Raw genomic sequence first — 26,261 nt, forward strand, 5'->3', positions numbered from 1 at the left:
TAATATAATATATATATATTCTCACTGTATCAGTGTGCTGTATAAAAAATTACTCCAATAGCATGAATTTGCTAATTTGGTCTAATTTTAAATACAGAAGAGAGTGTGAATTAGTAAACAAAATAAAAAAGAACAGAGTCATAAAGCATTGTATAAAGATGGGTAAAGAAATAATTTTTACCCTGAAGTCCAAGGTCACATTGGGCTAGCAAAGTTCACTTAGCCATTTTGGTTGGTATTTAGTATGGGTCCTTAAAGAACCTATGTAAACAAATAAGTTTGATCTGTCGCTAACAGATCCATTGTTAATATGTAAAAAGTTGTCTGAAATCAGTTTAGTCTCTTCTAAGTTCTTGGTACAACATTTTTGCCCAAACCAATTTGTGCTGTCAATGCAGAGAGTGTTTTTAAACACAGTGGCAGTGCTAATAGATAGCTTGGGGGAAGAAGTGGGATGTTTATGGCTTCTCCCTTTTCTTTCCAAAGCCCCACCCCACTGATCCTTAATAAGCACACAGTCTAGGTAGAAACCAGTTCTCACTATGCCACACAACTGCAAGACATGTTCCTCAGCCTCCTTCTCCATCCACATCAAGAAAGTTTGGAGCTGTCACCATCATTACTACCCTATTTGAAATAATTACAAAATCTAGAATTAGAAGAGCTTAAATTTTAGGGCTTTGTTATATAACATTCTCTTTTTAAATATTCGGTAGTTATGGTCACCTTGGAAAGTTCTACAAAATATCCCTTAAGTTTTGCAGACTTTCCCACATGGGTATCTTCTGGTTATAATAGTTTGCTCGATTTAATATGTGTACAGTTTCACTGCTAGGGTGGTTCTCCCACTTATCTTGAATCTAGTGTGAGTGTTTTGAAAAGTTTTTGCTCATTAAAAGAAGCAGAGCAATAGAGATGAGAGGAAAATCTAAAAAGATAATGACACAATTTCCCACTTAATTTTCATTAAGTAAGAGATGAAAACTTTAGCTTCTGCATCAGGAAGTTTGATTTTTTAAATTAATTTTTTCTTTGAGTAAGGGTCTCACTCTGTTGCCCAGAGTGAGTGTAGTGGCATGGTCAAGGCTCACGGCAGCCTTGACCTCCCAGGCTCAAGCAATCCCAGCCTCCCAAGTAGCTGGGACCACAAGCATGCACCACCACACCCAGCTAATTTTTTAATATTCTGTAGAGACAAGGTCTGGCTATGTTGCCCAGGCTGGTCTCAAACTCCTGGACTCAAGCAATCCTCCCATCTCAGCCTCCCAAAGTGCTGGGATTATAGGCATGAGCCACTGTGCCTGACCTAGAAAATTTGATTTTTAATATACATTTTATTATAGTTGACTTCCTAATCTCCTATATGATTGCCTGCTTCTTCTAATGTGTCATTTTTGTTTTTTAGGATTAAAAGAAGGATATTATTGTTAATACCAAAATGGCTTTATGAAGATATTCCTAATATGAAAAACAGCAATGTTGTGAAAATGCTACAGGTAACCTAACATCATCCAACAAAAACTGAGTGGCAATTGAGACCAAGAGTGCAGTCTAATAATTAGAATAGAATTTCCATTCAAATAAATAAATGTGCACACATATTAACATAATTATATAGACATATGTAAAAACAAAATTGTACCTGTTTCAAACCATACATAAAAGAGATGAGACAATAGAGTTGGAGGAAAGAAAGCAGAAGAAATAAAGAAATAAAACTGTTCAAAAGAGAAAAGTGAAGTGGAAGATTGTGGGCCTCATGCACGAGTCACCTGGTGACCAAGCAATTGGTAGATGTCTTCAGGAACAAAGGGAGTAGGGAAGAAAAGCTCAATGAAATGAGCCTCAAAGACTCAAAGGGCTTCTGTTTCACATGAGATGGAGAGCCAGGTGGAGCCCAAGAAGGGCATCATTTTACTCTTTAAACCCAGTGGAATTTGAGAAAAGCAGTATGAGAGAACTGTGAACAATAGTGTCACCAGGCTGGACTAGGTTTCCATTCTGGCAAAGAGAAGGCCACACACCAGGAAGCCCCTGAGGGTACAGGGACTTCACTGATTATAAAGGAGGGAAGGAACAAGCTAAAGTTATGTGTGTTCCTGATAACCCCTGGCCCTCGGGCTTGGCTGTCAAGGGGCTCAAAACCCAGTCCAAGGGACAGACACATCATCCAAGGCTCACAATGCAGTGATGTAGGTGCAATGATAGAAACGAGCCCAAACATGTGATGGGAGTGGAGAGAAGTCACTGAAAGGTGAGGAGTTGCTCAGGAGAAACAGAGGGAATTCAAAGTCAGGGGGACACCTGGGGTTTAGAACAGCATGTTGGGTAAGAAGATGAGGTATTTGTAAAACAAATAGAAGTGACTCTGTTTCAAGCCCTGGTGAGCCTATTAGCTTACTCCTTCCCCAACCTCATGTCATCTGAACAAAGGGTTTCTAGGCTAAAAATAAAATACTTTTTAAAAGTTCAAAGACAACTGGTCAACAGAATAGAGTCTGAGTTCTGTAACACAAGACTTCTGTGATCTGATCCACTCACCATCCAGCTTTACTCCAGCCACTCCTCAAGTCAAGCTTTATGATGAAGCAACACCCAATGTGCTGTTCTTGTCAAGACCTGGCAAGCTCACTAAGGAGGTTGGGCCCGAAGAACATTGGAATGACACTTCATGTCTCTTTATTCAAGAACTCCCTCTTTGCTAAACTCCCTTCCTATTCTGGGCTCCTGGAATTAGAGGCAAACCTTAGGGTTTCCCACAGATAAGGTTTTGTTTTCTGCCCAAGAGACTAAGGAATGGTGTCTTGGTCTGCTTGGGTGGTTTAAACAACAAATATTTATTTGTCACAGTGCTAGAGGCTGGGAAGTCCATGATGAGGGAGCCAGTCAATTTACTTGCTAGTGAGGGCTCTCTTGTGGACAGCTGACTTCTCACATGGCAGAGGGAGAGATAATTTCTCTTCTGTCTCTTCTTCACTAATCCCATTCGTGAAGATTCCACCCTAGTGACCTAATTACCACCCAAAGGCTCCACTTTCAAATAATATCACGTTGGTTTCAACATGAGGGGGGCTGGGGAGAGAGTACACAAACATTCAGCTCATAACAGGGAACTATAATCTTATAATTGTGTTGGGTGACAGTTTGCCCAGGAAGGCCAGCCATCTGCTGGAAAGCCTCAAGTCCATTTATTGCCCAGAAAAGTCATTAGGCTAAAAAACCTTCACCCACCCTCCTGATCATCACAAACATGTCTGAATTCTGAGTAGCTTTATTTATTTATTTATTTATTGCTTTTTGTTTTGAGACAGAGTCTTGCTCTGTCACCCAGGCTAGAGTGCAGTGGCATGATCTCAGCTCGCTGTAACCTCAGCCTCCTGGACTCAAGCAATTCTCCTGCCTCAGCTTCCCGAGTAGCTGGAATTATAGGCTTGCGCTACCATGCCTGGCTAATTTTTGTATTTTTAGTAGAGATAGGGTTTCACCATGTTGGCCAGGCTGGTCTCAAACTCCTGGTCTCAAGTGATCTGCCCGCCTTGACCTCAAAGTGCTGGGATTACAGGCCTGAGCCACTGCTCCCAGCCACTATACACCTTGAGAACCTCAGTACCAAGCGTTTGTCACATGCTCATTCTCAGTATGTGAGCAAAATAGGATTCTCCCCAACCTTTTTTATTTAAGCAACAAAATATTTTCTTGTAACAAGAAATATTAATATTCTTGCCTCAGAAGACCAATTTTTAAAAGGCCCTAAAATTAAGTAATAAGTTAATATGTAAGACTCAACTTTTCTCTTTAAAACTTTTAAACTGACAAATGCGCTTAAGAAATGGATTATTTTTACTATTGCTTTTCTCTAGTCTTCTCATGTAGAATTTAATAAAGATTTGGAAGCAAGCAGGATAACAAAACACAAAAGGAGGAAATCATATGGGAAGATAAACAATGTGAGAAAAGGGAGGGAGAAAGCAAAGTTGAAAGAAAGCAGAATTCCAGTCCTCATTCAATTATCCAGTTGGTTCCTTTAAATGTCTTTTGTAAAATAAAACAATGTCTTTTTTTCCTAGGAAAATAATGAACTTATGAATAATAATTCCAGTGAGCAGGTCCTATATGTTGATCCCATGATTACAGAGATAAAAGAAATCTTTATCCCAGAACACAAGCCTACAGACTACAAGAAAGAGAATACAGGACCCCTGGAGACAAGAGACTACCTGCAAAACTCGCTATTTGACAATACTACAGTTGTGTATATTCCTGATCTCAACACTGGATATAAGCCCCAAATTTCAAATTTTCTGCCTGGGAGATGCCATCTCAGCAATAATGATGAAATCACTTCCTTAACACTTAAACCACCAGTTGATTCCTTAGACTCAGGAAATAATCCCAGGTCACAAAAGCATCCTAATTTTGCTTTTTCTGTTTCAAGCGTGAATTCACCAAGCAGCACGCTATTTCTTGGAGAATTGAGCCTCATATTAAATCAAGGAGAATGCAGTTCTCCTGACATACAAAACTCAGTAGAGGAGGAAAGCACCATGCTTTTGGAAAACGATTCACCCAGTGAAACTATTCCAGAACAGACTCTGCTTCCTGATGAATTTGTCTCCTGTTTGGGGATCATGAATGAGGAGTTGCCATCTATTAATTCTTATTTTCCACAAAACATTTTGGAAAGCCACTTCAAAAGGATTTCACTGTTGGAAAAGTAGAGCTGTGTGGTCAAAATCAACATGAGAAAGCTGCCTTGCAATCTGAACTTGGGTTTACCCTGCAATAGAAATTGAATTCTGCCTCTTTTTGAAAAAATGTATCCACATACGTATCTTCATATGGACACATGTTTTCATTCCCTTGGATAAATACCTAGGTAGGGGATTGCTGGGCCATATGATAAACATATGTTTCAGTTCTACCAGTCTTGTTTTCAGAGTAGTGACATTCTGTGCTCCTACCATTACCGTGTGAGAATTCCAGGAGTTTCACGCCCTTTTAATTTTAGCCATTCTTCTGCTTCATTTCTTAAAATTAGAGAATTAAGATTCCGAAGGTGGAACATGCTTCATGGTCACCCATACAGGCACAAAAACAGCATTATTTGCATGCCTCCTATATTTTTTATGAAGTGTCAACTATTTCCTCTTTCTTTTCCCTCACTGAAAGATGCAAAACAGCTCTCTATTGTATACAGAAAGGGTAAATAATGCAAAATACCTGGTAGTAAAATAAATACTGAAAATTTTCCTTTAAAATAGAGTCATTAGGCCAGGCATGGTGGCTCATGCCTGTAATCCCAGTACCTTGGGAAGCCAAGGCAGGTGGATCACCTGAGGTCAGGAGTTCGAGTCCAACCTGGCCAACATGCTGAAACCCTGTCTCTACTAAAATTACAAAAATTAGCCGGGCATGGTGGCAGGTGCTTGTAATCCCAGCTACTCAGGAGGCTGAGGCGGGAGAATCTCTTCAACCAGGAAGGCGGAGGTTGCATTGACCTGAGATTGTGTCACTGCACTCCAGCCTGGGTGACAAGAGTGAAAAAAAAAAAAAAGAAAAAAAAAAACCAATAACTAATGTTTGCTTGCAAAGGGAGAGGCAAGTTTAATTTTCATTTTATCACTTAAAGTTCTCTTGAGTAGATAAAAATGTAGCCCCAAATAACAAAATAAATGAAGAATAGAAACAGAAGAGAAGTTAATATTTAATTAGTCATTTGTTGTATTATTTTTTTCCCCTACTCTCCATTCAGGTATCAGGGATTTGATCTTAGTGTGATTTGGGAGTAACAGAGCTATGAAACAATGATGTGCTGGAATCATGGGTTGCTGTCTTCATTTAAGTCAAGAGTGATGGTCTTGTTCTACTGTGGCATAGTTGGGATATGATTTACACTATAATAGAATCTATGAGAGGTAACAGATGCAGGATCAGCAAGATGTAACTTTTTGGTTACAAACCAGATACATGCTAGAAAATTATTGTTAAAACAGGTATTTGTTCAGTACCTGTTTTGACGGCAAATACTTGCTGAACCTTCCATTGCCCCATATCCCATGTCTCCTGCAGATATCACTAGTCAATCAGAACAGGCCTTTCTGCTGAGCTGTACAAGTGGCCTCAGAAGCCTCCCAAGCAGTGCTCCTTATGGCCACAATCCATAAGGACTGGGGTGGGAGATTAAATCCATCTACCAGTGAGGTCAATATGGAAAAGTAGTTGATCTTTAAAATGTGAAATGTATATTTTAAGCTGAGAAATATTACCCAGCAGACTATTGTGATTAATATTTGCGGACAAGGACAACTTTTTCGAATGACCGGAACAGTTTAAAATAGAGTAGAGCAGGGCATGTAAATTCATGCCTATAGTCCTAGCTACTCTGGAGGTTGAGGCAGAAGGAACACTTGGGCCCAAGAGTTAGACACTGCAGCACGCCATGATTGATGATCATTTGCCAGAGCGGCAGAGCAAGACCCCATCTCTAAAAAATAAATAAATAAACATTCATTCATTCATTCATTAAAATAGGTAGATTACCAACTGAATTTCTTTTTCTCCTCTAACAGTTGTCAATTTATACTCATATTTAGTCATTTAATTTTATTATGAAAAATCAAGCAGTTTACTTAAAAAAGACTCACTGCTTACTATGTCTTTAGCAAAGGAGCAGACTAATTTGTTTTACTTTTTTTTTTCTTGACAAAAATCTAAAAGCAATTTTATGGTCATTAAATGTCCCTGAAATGAGGTTGACTATATATCCCAGTTTGCCCTGGTTTCTGTCCATTGTCCCAGTGTTAATTATGACCAGTAACTGCCTTCATTCACTCTCAGAAGCATCCCTTATTTGGATAATAAATCATATGGTCACTCAAGACTTCTTAATGTCCATCATATAAGTAATCAGAATTTATCTTTTTTTTTTTTTGCACTGACAATCCTCTTTATTTTGCTTTTTATCATTTACTACGGCCATTTTGCTCCAAAAGGGATATTACTATTCATTGTAATGAAAAACAAGTTTCCCCTGATGTAAAACTCTATTCTGTTTATCCTAAAATATGTATATATTTTTTGTACTTTGCATATTCTGAAAGGAATATATTTTAAATCACTAATGAAATGCTAATCTTAAATATCTTGACTTGTAAATTGTCGTATGCCTTTGCTTGATTCTTTTGCAAAAGGAGAATCATAAAGAAGCCAAGAAGGAGGTAGTATTTGAGATCGAAATAACGAAAGACTAAGATAAATCTTTAATGTTTGCAAACCTGATGAAGACATCCGGTAACATGTGAAGAATATTTTTATAGTACGTTTCACTATAATTGTAATCTATCACACATGAAAAAAAGCTTTTATCAAGCTTAAAGGATTACAGCATTATTTGATCTTCTGCAAATGTTTCCACTGCAGCAAGTGCCTCCTTCTCGCCCCCTAGAGTGGGAAGGAACCTGCTTTTTCATTCTGTGGTGTCTTAACATACATCACTATTCAGCACAAAAGAGACACTTCTGATTCTATCTTTGCCATTAGCCCTTGTTGGCCCCAATGGACTAGAAATTGAGGCTATACCTGCAGTGAGAACAGTGTACCTGCCTTTGTCCCAACTCGGGAGAAAAATTTAAGCTGCTTTATCACAATGCAACCTTCGCAGGGGAGAAAAGGTTTCGTTCTATAAATCTTTTATTCAAGAAGGATTCGTTGAACTATTGAATGCCCTTACTGTTATGTGTGCAAGACCTTTTGAAGGATATGGATTTAACAAAACGAGTCAGTTCCTGCAGTCTTGGGGCTTATATTCTAGGGGGAAGAGACAGACAGTAAATTAGGACAAGTCATTGCCCCCAAGGAGCTTACATTTTAGTGGGGAAGAGGCCAGAGGTAGGGGGTGGAGAGAGGCAGAAAAAAAATAAAGGAAAATGTCAGATAATGTGCTGTGTAGAGAGGTAAAATGGGAAAATGTGGTGGATAGCAACTCGGTGGCCACTTTACACCAGGTGGTCAGGAAAGATCATTCCCAAGAAGTGATACTGACGTTCATCTGAGTCCCAGGTAAGAGCCAGCTTGCCACTGACAAATCCTTCTATAGAGAAAGTCTTCAGTGGCTAATATCTTTACTTCTTTGCCTCCTGTACAACTTGCCCGTGATTATCTCCCACCCTAACCACACCCCACCTCCCATCTTTACCTTCTTAAGCCAGAATTGTCTGCAGATTCTGAGGACAAGTGCATACGTTTTCATCTTTCTATCTAGCTCTTGGGCCTATTACTAACTTTCTTTCTCCGAGTTTCACAATCTTTTAAGTCACAGATTCCTAAAGGGGCATGTCCTGCTTCTTGGTATGGGTAAAGGGGAAGGAAGAAGAGAGAAAAAGCCTGTCAAGTTACCAATCAGAGGGAGGAAGGGAAGAGAAATACAAAGAAAGTCAGGTTAATACTTAAGAATACTGAAGCAAAATGGAGTGCCATAGTTCCGGACAACACTAATGCTGATTAAAGAATATCATTTCCTCCTGTTCTAGTATCTTTCTCTCCCTCTCCCTCCCTTTTCTAACATAAAAACCATAGGAGGAGGTGCAAGTCAAGTACAGTTTAGGGGTGTTTGCTTTGTGTGCATGCAGGTGTGTGTGTGTTTAATTAGAATTTCCTTCTTTTTTTTTTAAAACAGAGTATTGCTCTGTCACCCAGGCTGGTGCACAATCATGGCTCATTGCAGCCTCAACCTCCCAGGCCCAAGTGATTCTCCTATCCCAGCCTCCTGAGTAGCAAGTGCACACCACTATACCCAGCTATATTTTAAATTTTTTGTAGAGACAGAGTCTCACCGTTTTGCCCAGGCCTGGACTCAAACTCCTGGGCTCAAGCAATCCTTCTGCCTTGGCCTCTCAAAGTACTGGGAATTATAGGCATGAACCACTGCACCCAGACTAAAATTAGGATTTCTTTTTAGTTATAAAGAGTATTGAAGAGAGGCTTATGAGTTTTTAAGATGTGGTTCTCAGGTAATGTGGGTTGCTGTTTGGCCTTCCAGCACATGACTATGGCATTGAGCAAAGGTTTTCAAAAATAAATTTTAACAATTGATTGTCTTTCTCCAAATGCAATCTGTTGGCTAGGCGCAGTGGCTCACGCCTGTAATTCCAACACTTTGAAAGTCTGAGGCAGGCAGATCACTTGAGGTCGGGAGTTAGAGACCAGCCTGGCCAACATGGTGAAACCCAATCTCGACTAAAAATACAAAGATTAGCTGGGCACGGTGGTGCCTGCCTGTAATCCCAGCTACTCGGGAGACTGAGGCAGGAGAATTGCTTGAACCCGGGAGGTGGAGGTTGCAGTGAACCAAGATTGTGCCACTGCACTCCAGCCTAGGTGACAGAGAGAGACTCCATCTCAAAAAAAAAAAAAAAAAAAAAAAAGCAATCTGTTCTAGAATCCTCAAATGTAAAACGGATGAAAGCAAATCTCCTGTTGAAACATACCTTGGAGGTCATACCTGCACCCTCTGCCTCTCCCTCTCTCTTCTCCACACTTGCCTCTGAAGCAACATGAACAAAGCCCAGACAAACTTTGAGAAGCCTGTACTTTAGGACTGAACCTTACTCTGCACTTCAGCCACAGACTGTTAATGCAGGCTCAGGGGACCAGAACTAAACCTTCCTATACTCAGATTAATGACTGCAAAAAGGGCTTTGTCTCAGGGGCTGCTAATAGAGGCAGTTCTATATGCAATAATTAACTTGATTCTCCCAATTACTTTACCATAAATGTCTGGGCTTTGTTCAAGTTTATGTTCTTTTTAAGATCACTAAGAATAAAATATTGTTCTTATTTGTGAACATAATTAGATTTTATAAACCCAAAGACTGTGGAATTATGCTGTGGTTTATGTCTTTACGAAGCAATTATATCAATTATAGAAGATAATGTTTTAATGGGAAGCATTACCCAGTTGGCAGACACTATTGGTTTAAAATAAAAGAAGTGATTAAAAACAAGTTATGAATCTCTCTTGGGTAAAAGAATGAAAACAATATAAAATAATTGGATTCTGATTCATAAAATGAATTGTACACAACTTTCTTCGATGCTATAGTTAAGACAAAATTACAAGGAAGTCTAACAAAGGTTTGATAGAATGTTATTATGTGTCTTTCCCACTGCTAAGATTACATCATTAGACCCCAATTAATGTTTTAGGTTAAGGCTTTCTTAGCCATTTTGCTATTTTCACTTTTCAATTTAAGATAACCACACTGCACCTTTTATATCCAGAATTCCCATCAATTTCCCGAAGATGCTTTCCCATTATGCTTATTTTCAGGAATACAAGTTATTATCTAATTCTCATAATTAGCGTTTAACAACAAATTAGGAACTTATTCTTAAATGGTCCATTTTTGTCTGGGGTAGTAAAAGCATTCTGGGCTAGTTTTATGAGGTGGGGGCAAAAAAACCCCTAAACAACAGTGCTACAGAAGCATAGTTCTTTCCTGAGATTATTGGCTTCAAAATTCAAACAAAACAAAAAGCTGTTTCTAACCATAAAGGCATACCTAAAATTAGAGACTGTCAGAGCACAGGAAGGAAATCATAAATAGCCAAACACTGGAACACAAGTGTGAGATACGGAAGTCAATAAAAGTTACTGTTTTCTTTCTGTTCACATCCTGCCTGAGAATTTTATTAGAGGAGAGCAAGAGAGAAAGAATACAATAGTAAAATAAAGGGAAAGCATTTATATTTCTAAACTACACAGTAATTCATGAAAACACATTTTTTAAAAATCAAAATAATACCAATGTAAATGGAGTGAAAAGTGACAGTTCCTATTCACCCACCTTTTTTCCCACTTCTATCCCATCATCAAAGGTAATGACTCTCAACAAGTTATGGGGCTTTTCCCACTATTTTTATTTAAATGGTGAAATATGATATTGTCCTATGACATGTTATTTTTAACCTGACAATATGTCTCAGAAATCTTCATATATCATTATACATAGCTTTACCTTATTCTTTTAAACAATTGCCCTAATAATCTATAGAATAAATTTCAATAATATATTTACCAAATCTATTAATGAACACTTAGGTTATTTCCAATTTTTCACTAGTATACCTATCCCTTTAATAATTCCTCTTGTACATATGCTTATACACATATAAGAATTTTATGTGTGGGGTTGTCGGGGACAGATACCTAAATGTGGAATTGCTGGGTCGAGAGAAAGAAAGGAAGATAAAGTCATTTACATTTTGCAGCAAGGTGTGGTGGTGTGCTCCTATGATCCCAGCTACTTGGGAGGCTGAAGTGGGAGGACTGCTTGAGCCCAGGAGTCCTGTCTCAAAAAAAAAAAAAAAAAAAATTAGATTTTGGTAAGTATAACCAATTATTTCTCTAAAAAGAGTATGCCAATATTATTAGTATGTAAAATGTTTGCCAACCTGATGGGCATCTTGTTTGCATTTTTTCAGAAGATGAGGTTGAATATTTTATTTGTTTATTGCTTTTTTATAATTCTTATTTTTTGGTTCACCTTTGTTATATTCTTTGGTCATTTTTCTACTGAGTTGTTGGTTATAGTCTTAGTCATTTGCAGGAGTGCTGAACATAAATCTTTTCTGTTATATATGTTCTAAATACGTTTTCCCAGCCTGTGTGTTATCTTTTTATCTCCATGTTTTCTTTTGCCAAACAAAAGTTTTAAAGTTGTATGTAGTCAATCTGTTGCCATTTTTCTCTATGACTTCTAGCCTGGTTATCATGTTTAGTGTCAAAAGACAAAATCACAACAAATTTAGTTTTAAGATCTTATTTGGGGCCAAGTGCTGTGGCTTATGCCTGTAATTCCAGCACTTTGGGAGGCTGAGGCAGGTGGATCACCTGAGGTCAGGAGTTCGAGACCAGCCTGGCCCACATGCTGAAACCCTGTCTCTACTAAAAATAAAAAAATTAGCTGGGAATGGTGACATGTGCCTGTAATCCCAGCTACTCAGGAGGCTGAGGCAGGGGAATTGCTTGAACCTAGGAGGCAGAGGTTGCATTAGACCAAGATCACACCATTGCACTCCAGCCGGGGCGACAGAGTGAGACTCCATCTCAAAAAACAAAAATAACAACAACAAAAAAAGGATCTTAATTGAGATCAGGTGCCGTGGCTCATGCCTATAATTCTAAAACTTTGGGAGACTGACATGGGAGGATTGCTTGAGCTTGGGAGTTCGAGACCAGCCTGGGCAATATAGTGAGACCCTATCACTATTAAAAAGAATAAAGAATTTTTAAAATATTTTTTAAAATTTTTAATTGGCTTTTATTTGCAATTCTAGAATCGGGCAGCACCTCATACTATAAAACAGAATGAGTGTTCTGATGAGCTGAGCAGAGGAGGTTGATTTAAGGAACTTCTTATCATGCTGGTGAAAACTGGCCTGTTTAGGGATTTGGCTGTTATCTCTGTGTCCTGGTTTGTTGAAAGGTCAGATAAAGATCCTAGTTTCGGCAGGTTGGTGTAGAACTTCAGCATGACTGACTCCACTTTGGTTTTGTCTGTTAGGCCTAGTACAGGAGCTCAGTCCAAACCAATGATCTATTATACATTTGATTTAACATTAGCAAAATATATATTTACACTAGAACATGAAGTGGTGTAATGTAGTCTGAATGTTGTCCCCACCAAATGTCATGTTGAATTGTAATCCCCAGTATTGGGTGGAGGTGGGGCCTGTTGGGAGGTCACTGGATCACAGGGGCAGATCTCTCAGGAATGACTTAGCACCATCTCTTTGGTAGTAAGTGAGTTCTCAAGAGAGCTGGTTGTTTAAGAGTGTGTGGCACCTTTCCCCTCTCTCTCTCTCTTGCTTCCGCTCTCCCTGCATGAGATGCCTGCTCCCGCGTCACCTTCCACCGTGATTGTAAGCAGCCCAAAGCTTCACCAGAAGCAAAGCAGCTACCAGTGCCATGCTTCGTGTACAGCCTGCAGAACTGTGAGCCAATTAAACCTTCTTTCTTTATAAATTAGCCAGCCTCAGGTATTTCTTTTTCTTCTTTTCAAAACATTTTTTTTTTCAATTTCATGGAAAAGAGGATTTTCATTTTTCCGAAAATTGTACCAAGATAAAGCAAAGTTCTAGTTGATGCAGGTGCATTGTATAGGCATTAGCAGCACCGCCCTCATTATGCACTCATTAGACAGTAGTGCAACCCCAAGAAAAGGATGGTTAGGTATTTCTTTATAGCAATGCAAGAACAGCCTAACATATGGTGATATTAAGCAATGGGAGAACAGTGGGCATTAGAAGACACAGATCAGATTAGAATCTACCTTTGTGGCTGGATGCGGTAGCTCACACCTGCAATCCCAGTACTTTGGGAGGCTGAGGCAGGCAGGTCACCTGAGGTGAGGAGTTTGAGAACAGTCTGGCCAACATGGTGAGACCCTGTCTCTGCTAAAAATACAAAAAATTAGCTGGGTGTGGTGACGCACACCTGTAATCCCAGATACTTGGGAGGATGAGGCAGGAGAATAGCTTGAACTGGGGAGGCGGAGGTTGCAGTGATCCGAGATCGCACCATTGCACTCCAGCCTGAGTGACAGAGCAAAATTCCATCTCGAAAATAAATAAATAAATAAAAAGAATCCACCTTTCTCAGATCCTGGCGATGTGATTTCCAGCAAACCCTTAACCAGGAAGATTCAGTTTCTTTTTCCTTAAAAAAGATCCTATTAATATCTTCCTCTGGCCATTCGTTGAGAACATTAAATTAAATAACATTTGAAAACACTGACAGGCTGGTCACGGTGGCTCATGCCTGTGTAATCCCAGCACTGTGGGAGGCCAAGGCCAGTGGGTCACTTGAGCTCAGTACAGTGAGACAGGCCTGGGCAACATGGTGAAACCCAATCTTTACAAAATATTAGCCGGGTGTGGTGGTGTGTGCCTATAGTCCCAGCTACTCAGGAGGCTGAGGTGGGAGAACTGCTTCAGCCTGGGAGGCAGAGGTTGCAGTGAGCTGAGATTGGACCACAGCACTCCAGCCTGGGCAACAAAGCAAGATCCTGTGTCAAGAAAAAGAAAAAGAAAAGAAAGAACTGGCGGAGTGCTTCGTATGAAGTAGGCACTGGAGGGATTTTGATACAGTAAGAATAGGAATACTAGGTACCTGAGAGAAGAGGCAGAAAATGTCAGTGGACTAAGTGGAGTGAAAAAGAGGTGAGGAAACAGGACGAGAAAACTCTAAAAGCATGCACACTTAGGTAGTGCAGAACCGGTTTTGCCCAACTATTAAATAGCACAACCCTAAATTCCTCTCATACTCCTGATCTTTTGTTTTAGTGTTCAGGAGCTCATAGTAAATATGCAAAATTTGATATTCATTTGATATTGGTTGCTGTGATACTTATTGCAAACCTCTTCTTGTCTATATTTTAAAAATGTATTTTTTGTAGAGATGGGGTTTCTCCATATTGCCCAGGTCAGTCTCAAACTCTTAGACTCAAGAGATCCTCCTACCTTAGCCTCACAAAGTGCTGAGATTACAGGCATGAGCCACTGCACCCGGTCTTACCTGCATTTAAACAAAGTTTAGCATTTATTTTACTTTGTGGTTCAATATAGAAGATTTATTTCATCTTAGTTGCTGAAATTGGAAATCACTTGTATTTCACCAAATGAAGAGATTAGGATTTTAAGAAACTGCCGGCTGCCAAGTATTTGAGATTCATTCTTTTTTCAGTATTCATTGCACATCCCATTCAATGTGTTACTTTGAAGATTCCATTTGATTGAACAGAGGCAGCCCATGCAGAACCCTTTGAAGAACAGGAGGGAGGCTGCTGAAGCGCAGAGCAATGAAGAAAAGCAATTCTAATGCCAGAAAAACAAAGAACAAAAAAACAGAAGCACTTTGCAAACACAATAAATGATATTAATAGATTCAACCCATCTTCATTGCTTTAATGAAATGATAATTTTTGAGGCAGTTATTAAAACTCTTACATTATCTTTTCCGTTTTGTTGCTTTTGTTTTACTAAGAAGTGGAAATCTTTGGTTAGAAAAAAAATCAGAAAAGCATGTAGAACTACAAATGTAACCGATATTACAAATAGGTAGACTAAACTTTCTTTTACTTTTTCCTTTTAAGAGCTTGGATTAAGGTCAAACAATCGGAGGGGGTTTTTTGGGCTTTTTTGTTTTATTTTGTTTTGTTTTGTTTTGTTTTAGAGGCAGGGTCTTGCTCTGTTACCCAGGCTGGAGTGCAGTGGTGCAATCATGGCTCACTGCATCCTCGAACTCTTGGGCTCAAGTGATCTTCTTGCCTCAGCCTCCTGAATAACTAGGACTATAGGTGCACACACCATGCCTGGCTAACTTTTTTGTTTTTTTTTGTGGAGATATTACCTCACTAAGTTGCCCAGGCTGGTCTTGATCTCCTAGCTTCAAGCAATCCTCCTGCCTTGATCTCCCGAAGTGCTAGGATTACAGGTGTCAGCCACCATGCCTAGCCACAATCTGGGCTTTTGAATTTCAAATTTACTTTTTGAATTTCAAATTTACTGCATGCCAAGTACGTGATATTGGGCAGTCACTGGCGTTTCATGTTCTTTCCTTGTCCTGCTTTCTGGAACAGGGATACTGATCTTGGTGTACCTTGCTTGAGAAAATTTGAGTTGACTCTCTCCTCCTTGAAACACTTTCTTCCTTCAAGGACACCACACACCCCCGACCCCTTACTCTGACCACTCATTTTCAGTCTACTTCTCTGGTTTCTTCTAGTCTCTTTGCCACCTAAATATTGAAGGCCCCACAGTGAAGGCCTTGGTTTCTCCTTTGGTGATCTTGTCCATTCTTGTGGCTTTAAACACGATCTACATGTTATAAGAACAGGCTAACCCAATATCTATTTTGAACTCAAGACTCAACTCCAGATTCAACTGTCTACTTAGCATCTTCATTTATCTATCATCAAGGTATTTAAGACCCAAGCTTCCTCTTCTCACAGATGTCCCATCTCAGTAAATAGTGTTGCCATTTTTCTAGTTGCCCAAAAATCTTGGTGCCATCCTTGAATTTTTTCTTTCATTCCTCACATCTACTCCATCAGGAAACCCTATCCATCCTACCTTCAAAATATATTCAGAAATTGAATCACATCTTACCACCTCAACTCAACTGCCTAGCTCAAACTACAGTCATCGCTTGCCTGAGTTATTACAAAAGCCTCGCAAAGGTCTGTCTTCATAGCCAGATGATCCTGCTACAACTATACTTGTCTGCTCCAAATCTGCCAGTGGCTTTCCATCCCACACACAACAGGAATCTGAGTCACTATAATGACCTAGGAGGCCCTACCTGGTTTATCTCTTCTGTCACAGTATCCTCCCCTCTAATCACTCAGCTCCAGACACTGGAAACCTCGTAAGTACCCCAGGATCTTTGCTCCTGCTGTTCCCTTCTGAATTGTTCATTAGCACCATACCTCTCAGAATTCCTATTGATCCTATTCGGCCCTCCCCAGCCATTCCATGTAAATGACAAACCTCCTCCAGCCCGGTGCATTCTAGTCTCCTCTGATTTGCCTTTCTTCACAACACTCACCATGAACATACTGCACATCTTACTCATTAATCTTGTTCATTGTCTGTCAGTCACTACAGTATAAGATCCAGAAGGACAGGAATGGTGTCTACTCTGTTCTCTATAAACCTTTAATGCTTAGAACAGTGCCTGGCACATAGTAGGTGCTCAATAAATATTTGTTGACTGAATGAATGAACAGTAGATAATGGCCCAATCTATTCATTCCATCTGCTTCTCATGAGAGAGAAAACAGTAATTCATGAAGGCAAAGAGGTTTCAGACCTCAGTGTGGTTTCTGAGGCTCTTCCTCAACACTCCATTATTTAATTGTCACCATTGTTGTTTTTCTCTAAACTGTCACTGTATAATTGACAAGAAAGCAATGACATAATGTAAAATTATGTGTTTTTATTTTCATCTATGCAGCTTTGTTTTATTTTCTAGGACCACTCCAACAGTCATTGGAGTCATTGAAATGACAGTCATTTTCAACCATCTTCTTTGCTTTTGACTGAAACCCTTTCTTCAAATACTTTCATGTGACAGAGTTAATAACACCTCAGTGGGCGAACACTATCCTTCATTTCTCTGGGGGGAAATATTTTTAGCCACCACACGAATTAGATAGCTCTCTGGCTGATAATGGGGCAGACTAAGGGTGTAGCATGTTAAAGAAAATGAGCAAACAAACAGGTGCAATCAACTTACAGAATATTAATTAATGTCTTTTTTTTTTTTTGAGATAGGGTCTCACTCTGCTGTCCAGGCTGGAGAGCAGTGGCATGATCTCGGCTCACTGCAGACTTGACTTCCTCCACTTCCCAAGCTCGGGTAATCCTCCTGCCTCAGTACCCCCCAAGCAGCTGGGACTACAGGCGCATGCCACCATGCCTGGCTAATTTTTTGTAAAGATGGGGCTTCGGCATGTTGTCCAGACTGACCTTGAACTCCAGGGCTCAAGTGATCTGCTCACCTTGGCCTCCCAAAGTGCCAGGATTACACATAGGAGCCACTATGCCCAGCCAAATATCTTTATAATAATACTAATAAACTGCCAGTAGGAAGTTTGGCATAATGTGTCACTTCAGTTATAAATCACAGATGATTTTACTTGATATAGTCAGCTAGAGATAATCCACAGGGGGTAATTTTATTTATTATTATTTTAAATGCTATTAAATTTTGTTTTTATCTAGCCTGCTAATTTTCTGAATGAAGCTGTAGTTGGCATTTGATTGATTTGGCTGTGTCCACAACCACATCTCATCTTGAATTCTCACGTATTGTGGGAGGAACTCAGTGGGAGGTAATTGAATCATGGGGGGCAGGTCTTTCCCATGCGGTTCTCATGATAATAAGTCTCACAAGATCTGACGGTTTTAAAAAAGGGACTTTCCCTGCTCTCTCTGTTTGCCTGCTCCCATCCATGTAAGATGTGACTTGCCCCTCCTTGCCTTCCACCATGATTGTGAGGCTTCCCTAGCCACGTGGAACTGTAAGTCCATTAAACCTCTTTCTTTTGTAAATTGCCCAGTCTTGGGTATGTCTTTATCAGCTGCGTGAAAATGGACTAATATAGCATTTCCCAGTGTCTGACTTATAGTAACTGTGGCAGAGCCTACTAATTGTCTGTTCAACTTGCATTCTCAAATTCTTACTTCCTAACAGAACCCCTATGTCATTGATGACAGCAATTCTACCAGTAAAAAGATACATTTCCAGCCTCCCTTGCAGCTAGGTGTGGTCATGTGACTTAATTCTGTCCAATGAGATATACACAGAAACTGGTAGATATATTTCCAAGTTGTCTTATTAAAAAGTGGGGACAGACAAATGGAGAATATTTTCCTCCCTCTTCCTCCTTCCTGCTGACTGAGAAGTGAGCATGACATCTAGAGCTCCAGCTCCTATCTGAAACCATAAGGTGACCTGGAAGATAGAAGTTGTGCACTGAGTATGGTGAGCAGAAGACAGAAGAGCCCACATCTCTGATGATTTTGAGGAGCTGCCTCGGATCACTTTCCTCAACTTCTTTTACCTGAGAGTCATGTTCTAATATCACTGTTCTTGCAGGTTCTGCTATTTGTGTTTGAATTGATCCTAATGGATGTAATAGGTAATCAGAAAATATTTTTTTCAGAGAATGGATGGAGTGCATGCATATGGTGGTTATAGTAGTCTGCTCAGGTTGCCATAACAAAATACCACAGACTGAGTGGCTTAAACAATAGAAATTTATTTTCTCACACTTTTGGAGGCTAGGAGTCTAAGATAAAGGTGCTAGCAGGGTTGGTGTCTGGTGAGACCTCTCTTTCTGGCTTGTAGATGACCATCTTCTTGCCATGTCTTCACGTAGCCTTCCCTTAGGCTCATGCAGAGAGAAGGAGAGAGAAACATTTCTGCTATCTCATTCTCTTTGTATAAGGACATTGATCCTATCAAATTAGGTCCCCACCCTTATAACCTCACTTAATCTTAGTTACTTCCCTTAAGTCCCTATCACCAACACAGTCACATTGGGACTTAAGGCTTCAACGTATGGATTTTGGGGGACACAATTCTGTCCATAACAGCAGTCATCTATTGTCTCACCAGTTCTCCTCTTCTAGGACCTGCTCTTTTCCTCCTATCCACATGTTCCTTCAGTATCACTCTGATTAGCTAGCAGCAGTTGATTGGTGTGAAGTATATACCTGATCCAAGCTAGACCAATCAAAGGTTTTCCCTAGGAATTTTGCAATTAGGCCCAAGAAAGAGACAGACTCCCTCCAGTGACAGAGTGTTGGGTGGCAAGTTCAGAAACTGTCAGTCTTGTTTTTCTCCATGTGGCCAGAATAAAAGGAAGATGGCCCATAGATACAGAATAAGAAGAATAATAAACAGATCCACAGAAAAGGACAGAGAAATGGTGGAATGAGAACCCTGAATGCATTAGAATCCCTTGCTTTAATTGTTAACGGGGTTCATATTCATGACTCATGACCCATGAGAAACTTTATAATACAGCCTTCTTTTTTCCTTAGCTACTTAGAGTTGGGCTTCTATTATTTTCAATTTAGAGCCCTAGCTAATACAACTCTCCAAATTAAAAAAAAAAAAAAGAAAGAAAGAAAAGAAAAGCTTTGTATTTTTAGGCTCTTAGAACTTACATTATTGTCTTTTAATAATAGTTAGCAACAACCAATGGTGTTTTTTTATCTTGTAAGCTAAATTATCTGAAATTAGGTAGGTACTAAAGTGGAAATAAATATTTGATGTTATTTTCAATAAATTGTTACTGGAGTTAAACCTCATGCTATCCTGACAGTTCCTGCCTACATCACCCTCTTTGCAATTGCAGATGGAAGAACTGGCAATAAATGCGATTCAGCTTGACGAAAACACCCTAAATATTAGAAACCTGTGAAGAACCACTGGATTGCCTTATCAACTCATTGTGCACCCTATTTGGAGGTCTAAAATAGAACTAAAATTCTCATACTTTTACTTGTATAAATGCTTATAATTGTCATCTTTCCATCTCAGCGATTATTCCTGGATAAATATACTGCAAATCATCTAAGAAGAGAAAAACCCCTCTGAATTATGTGACTGAGTTTCAGAATGTGGGTAAAGTATGGCTAACCAAAATATTCAAGCAAACTGATGCAAATTTTCTTTTCTATGACTGTGTAAGCAAAAATCTTTTGCACGATACTAAGTTTGATGTGGTGTAGCATGTAAAAGAGAAAGCACCTTTATCTGTGTGTGAGTGGAAACCAGGTAACCTTGTCATAAACTGGGGAAGAAATGACTTAAGTGTCAGCTCCCACATCTCCTACTGTGAATAGTTTTTAGGGGTATTAGGTGTTATAACCACGAACACACAAACTCAACAGAAACTAAATCTCAGTGCACAAAGAAAATGTATCTGCTATGAATTCATATTGGGCTCTTCCCACACATTATTTAATTTAATCTTTCAAACAACCTGTGAGGTAGATATTATTATCACCATTTTACACGGAGGAAATTGAGTCAGAGTGATGCTTTTTCTTGCCCTGCACCACTTACGTCATAAGTGGTGGAGCTGGTTTTGAATGTATTCACTTCACTCGCACCCCATGTGTCTGTGCTGTACTATGAATTCCTCAAGGGATGGGGACTGGTATTTAACTCGTGTCTTTAAATTGTCATGAAAGACTGGAGGCTTCTTCTTGGTAGTAAGTAATAACGTGTACAATACCAAGAATATAGCGGTTGTACTCAAGAGTATATTAAAGTCAGTAGGTGTGTGTAATAGAGGAGTTACAAAAGACTTATCTGTGAAACATGCTCAGATTCGGCAGTAATAAATTGTTTAAAAACTAGGCTTGAGAAAATGATAAGGCTATTTATGACAAACCCATAGCCAATATCATAATGAATGGGCAAAAGCTGGAAGCATTCCCTTTGAAAACTGGCACAAGACAAGGATGCCGTCTCTCTCCACTCCTATTAAACATAGTATTGGAATTTCTGGCCGGGGCAATCAAGCAAGAGAAAGGAATAAAGTGTATTCAAATAGGAAGAGAGGATGTCAAATTGTCTCTGATTACAGACGACATGATTGTATATTTAGAAAACCCCATCATCTCAGCCCCAAATCTCTTTATGCTGATAAGCAACTTCAACAAACTCTCAGGATACAAAAATCAATGTGCAAAAATCACAAGCATTCCTATACACCAATGATAGACAACCAGAGAGCCAAATCATGAGTGAACTCCCATTCACAATTGCCAAAAGAGAATAAAATACCTAGGAATACAACTTACAAGGGATGTGAAGGACCTCTTCAAGGAGAACTACAAACTATAAATCACTGCTCAACGAAATAAAGACACAAACAAATGGAAGAACATTCCATGCTCATGGATAGGAAGAATCAATATCATGAAAATGGCCATACTGCCCAAAGTAATTTACAGATTCAATGCTGTTCCCATCAAGCTACCAGTGATTTTCTTCACTGAATTAGAAAAAGCTACTTTAAATTTCATATGGAACCAGAAAAGAGCCTAAATAGCCCAGACAATTCTAAGCAAAAAGAACAAAGCTGGAGCCATCATGCTACCTGACTTCAAACTATACAACAAGGCTACAGTAACAAAAACAGCATGGTACTGGTACAAAAACAGATACATAGACCAGTGGAACAGAACAAAGACCTCAGAAATAACACCACACATCTACAACCATCTGATCTTTGACAAACTTGACAAAAAAAGCAATGGGGAAAGGACTCGCTGTTTAACAAATGGTGCTGGGAAAACTGGCTAGCCATATGCAGAAAACTGAAACTGGATTCCTTCCTTACACCTTATACAAAAATTAACTCAAGATGGATTAAAGACTTAAATGTAAAACTCAAAAGCATAAAACCCTAGAAGAAAACCTAGACAATATCATTCAGGACATAGGCATGTGCAAAGACTTCATAATGAAAACACCAAGAGCAATGGCAACAAAAGCCTAAATTGACAAATGGAATCTAATTAAACTAAAGAGCTTCTACACAGCAAAATAAACTATCATCAGTATGAATAGGCAACCTACAGAATGGGAGAACAGTTTTGCAATCTACCCATCTGACAAAGGTCTAATATCCAGAATTTGTTTAACAGGAACTTAAACAAAGTTACAAGGAAAAACAAACAACCCCATCAAAAAGTGGGTAAAGGATATGAACAGACAGTTCTCAAAAGAAGACATTTATGTGGCCAACAAACATATGAAAAGAAGCTCATCATCACTGGTCATTAGAGAAATGCAAATCAAAACCACAATGAGATACCATCTCACACCAGTTAGAATGGTGATCATTAAAAAGTCAGGAAATGAGACACTGGGGAGGCTGTGGAGAAATAGGAATGCTTTTACACTGTTGGTAGGAGTGTAAATTAGTTCAACCATTGTGGAAGACAGTGTGGCGATTTCTCAAGGATCTAGAACCAGAAATACCATTTGACCCAGCAATCCCATTATCGAGTATATACCCAAAGGATTGTAAATCATTCTACTATAAAGACATCTGCACATGTATGTTTATTGCTATTTACAGTAGCAAAGACTTGGAACCAACCCAAATACCCATCAATGATAGACTGGATAAAGAAAATGTGGCACATAGATACCATGCAATACCATGCAGCCATTAAAAAGAATGAGGTAATGTCCTTTGCAGGGACATGGATGAATCTGGAAGCCATCATTCTCAGCAAACTAACACAGGAACAGAAAACCAAGCACTGCATGTTCTCACTCATAAGTGGGAGTTGAACAATGAGAGCACATGGACACAGGAAGGGGAACATCCCACACCGAGGCCTGTCGGGGGTTGGGGGCAAGGGGAGGAAGAGCACAGGTTGATAGGTGCAGCAAACCACTATGGCATTTGTATATATATGTAACGAACATGCATGTTCTGCACGTGTATCCCAGAAATTAAAGTAAAATTTAAAAATTTTTAAAAATTAAAAAATAAAAATAAATTAAAAAAAAATAGGCTTGAGAGGAAAGTGCGAGTAGTCACCACCACCAGCACGGCAGTGCCAGAGCCTAGAGGAGACCTTGCCGCTGCCCCTGCCTCCCGCCTGCCTTCAGCTGCCTCCATCCTCAGACCTGTTCCAGCAATCTCTTAAAATGATGGGTTAGGCTGGGCACGGCAGCTCATGCCTGTAATACCAGCATTTTGGTAGGCCAAGACAGGTGGATCACCTAAGGTCAGGAGTTCAAGACCAGCCTGGCCAATGTGCTGAAACCCCGTCTCTAGCAAAAATATAAAAATTAGCCGGGCATAGTGGTGCAGGCCTGTAATCCCAGCTACTTAGGAGGCTGAGACAGAAGAATATCTTGAACCCCAGAAGCAGAGGTCACAGTGAGCCACGATGGTGCCACCGCACTCCAGCCTGGATGATAGAACGAGACTCTGTCTCAAACAAACAAACAAACAAAATCATGGTGGATTACTATGAAGCTCTAGGCGTATGGAGACAGGCCTCACCCGAGGATATTAAAAAGGCACACCAGAAACTGGCACTGAAGTGGCACCCAGATGAAAATCCTGAGAATAAAGAAGAAGCAGAGAGAAAATTCAGACAAGTAGCTGAGGTGTATGAGGTGTTGTCAGATGCTAAAAAACAGGACATCTATGACAAATATGGCAAAGAAGGATTAAATGGTGGAGGAGGAAGTGGAAATCATTTTGACAGTCTGTTTGAGTTTGGCTTCACATTCTGTAACCCAGATGATGTTTTCAGGGAATTTTTTGGTGGAAGGGACTCATTTTCATTTGACTTCTTTGACGACTCTTTTGAGGACTTGTTTCAGAATCAAAGGGGTTCCCGTGGAAGCAGAAGCCAAGGGTTGGGGTAGTTTTTCTCCACATTCAGTAGATTTCCATCTTTTGGATGTAGATTATCTTCTTTTGATACAGGATTTATTAATACTTCATTTGGGTCACTAGGGCATGGGGGCCTCGCTTCGTTTTCTTCCGCATCATTTGGTGGTAGTGGGATTGGCAACTTCAAATCGATAACACTTCTGCTAAAATGGTTAATGGCAGAAAAATCACTACAAAGAGAATTGTCAAGAATGGTCAAGAAAGAGTAGAAGTTGAAGAAGATGGCCAGTTAATGTCTTTAATAATAAATGTTAAGGAGCAGCTGCTGCACTTGGATAACAAGTAATTCAAGGCATCCACTTAACAGAAATGTGAAACTATAACAAGAACCATCTGAGGATTAATAGAAACTTTTTTTGTAGATTTCAAGGCAACTTGCCTTTCAGAATAATTGCACCTAAAGTATTTATAAACAGCTAATCGGAACCTCTATTTGTCATAGACTTTTGAGTTTATTTTTGGGACCCATAATAGAACCTTTTTTTTTTTTTTTTGTCTTTAAAATTATTGTAGGCCAGGTGCAGTGGCTCACACCTGTAATCCCAGCACTTTGGGAGGCCAAGGCAGGTGGATCAAATGAGGTGTGGAGTTCAAAACCAGCCTGGCCAACATGGCAAAACTCCATCTCTACTAAAAATACAAAAAACCAGCCAGGTGTGGTGGCAGGCGCCTGTAATCCCAGCTACTTGGGAGGCTGAGGCAGAAGAATTGCTTGAACCCGGGAGGTGGAGGCTGCAGTGAGCCAAGATCACACCATTGCACTCCAGCCTAGGCGACAGAGCAAGACTCTGTCTCAAAAAAATACATATTATTGTAAATATCTGTAGGCTTTTTGCTTTTTTATTAAATGTACTCCAAGATGAGCCTTGACTCTTTAGTGTAGGACAAGACTGTGCACTAACACCAGCATGGATCTGCTTTTCCATTGTGTCTGAAATGTGAGCCACATAGTATTGGCCCGCTGTGAGGTCAACATTGCCAGGGCGAATCTTCTACAGAACTAAATTCATTTTTTTTTCAGTATGTAGTAGTAAAATATATTAATGCATTAATGGTAAAACATTTCTGGTTTAATATAAATTAAGGGTGTTTTCTAGCTGAGCCTGAATCCTGGCAACTTAGTCTTGACAGTTGTTTAAATATGTGATGTTAAGCTTACGTTTAAAAAAGGAAAACTAGTAAACTGGGTCTTTGTCATTTGCTTTTTTAAAAAAGAAAATAAATGCAAATGTGTTTGGTGCAAATAAATAAATAAATAAAAACTAGGTCTGACCCCTGAACACAATGCATAATCCAGGACTGACTCCTATGCTGAGGGTGAATGTGATGAGAGATTCTCTCTCAGGGATACTATTGAGGCATTCAACAAAATTTGAATATGGACTATAGATTACAAAAAGAAATTCGGTATCAATGTGAAATTTTCTACATTTGATATCTCTGCTATGGATATTTTGAAGCATATTTTTATTAATATGAAAACACACTGAAGTATTATAGCAAAAAGGTCATTATATATTCAAGGAACCTCTCTTGGATGGTTTAGGGAAAAAAAATGTATCTCTAAACAGAAAGAATGAGAGAGAGAATAAAACAAATGTGGTCAGGCGTGGTGGCTCATGCCTGTAATCCCAGCACTTTGGGAGGCCAAGATGGGAGGATCGCTTGAGGACAGAAGTTCAAGACCGGCCTGGTCAATACAGCAAAACTTTGTCTCTATTTAGAAGAAAAGAAAAGAAAATGAGGCAAAATGTTAAAAATCGCTAATCGGGTAAAAAGTATAGGAGAATTATTTGTGTGTATTGTTTTCACAGTTTTTCTGGAAGTTTAAATTATTACAAAAGATAAGGTTCATTAGAAAGACCACTAGCCTTAGACTCAGGAGTCCTGGTTTCAGGTTCAGATTTCCCATTATCCATCTGAGTGACATTTGTCATTTTACATCATTTCTCTGGACCATGCCCCTCTTCAGTAAAATTGTTTTAACTGTGGATCGGCATTCCATTATAGAAACAAATAGCTCCCTCATTCCTCTAAACTGAGTGGTTTCTACTTCTTCCCTGTTATGAGTCATGCTGCAGTGAACGGCTGTATTCATGGTTCCCTGTGCTCACGTGCAGGTGTGTGTCCTGGGGCACAACCATGTTGATCCATGTGGGTAAACTAAAAAATGTAACATCGAGTGAAAAAAAGCACACTGAAAATACATTTAATATGATTCCATTTATGTAAATTTTCAGACACTAACAT

At 39.4% G+C, this 26,261-nt stretch overlaps 1 protein-coding gene and 1 pseudogene across 1 annotated transcript in view; both read left to right on the forward strand.

The window, feature by feature from the left end:
• Positions 1–5,543, forward strand: part of IL23R (interleukin 23 receptor) — an 85,390-nt gene extending 79,847 nt beyond the window's left edge. Inside the window, exons 10-11 of the mRNA XM_011936872.1 lie at positions 1,406–1,496; positions 4,068–5,543. Of these exons, the coding sequence (XP_011792262.1) occupies positions 1,406–1,496; positions 4,068–4,718 (742 nt within the window). The 3' untranslated portion in view covers positions 4,719–5,543. The remainder of the gene's footprint in view (positions 1–1,405; positions 1,497–4,067) is intronic.
• An 18,023-nt stretch (positions 5,544–23,566) lies between these two features.
• LOC105508079 lies at positions 23,567–24,297 on the forward strand (annotated as a pseudogene).
• The last annotated feature ends 1,964 nt before the right edge of the window (positions 24,298–26,261 follow it).

Source organism: Colobus angolensis, unplaced genomic scaffold (genome assembly GCF_000951035.1).
Source record: "Colobus angolensis palliatus isolate OR3802 unplaced genomic scaffold, Cang.pa_1.0 Scaffold158, whole genome shotgun sequence".
Classification (NCBI taxonomy): Eukaryota; Metazoa; Chordata; class Mammalia; order Primates; family Cercopithecidae; genus Colobus; species Colobus angolensis.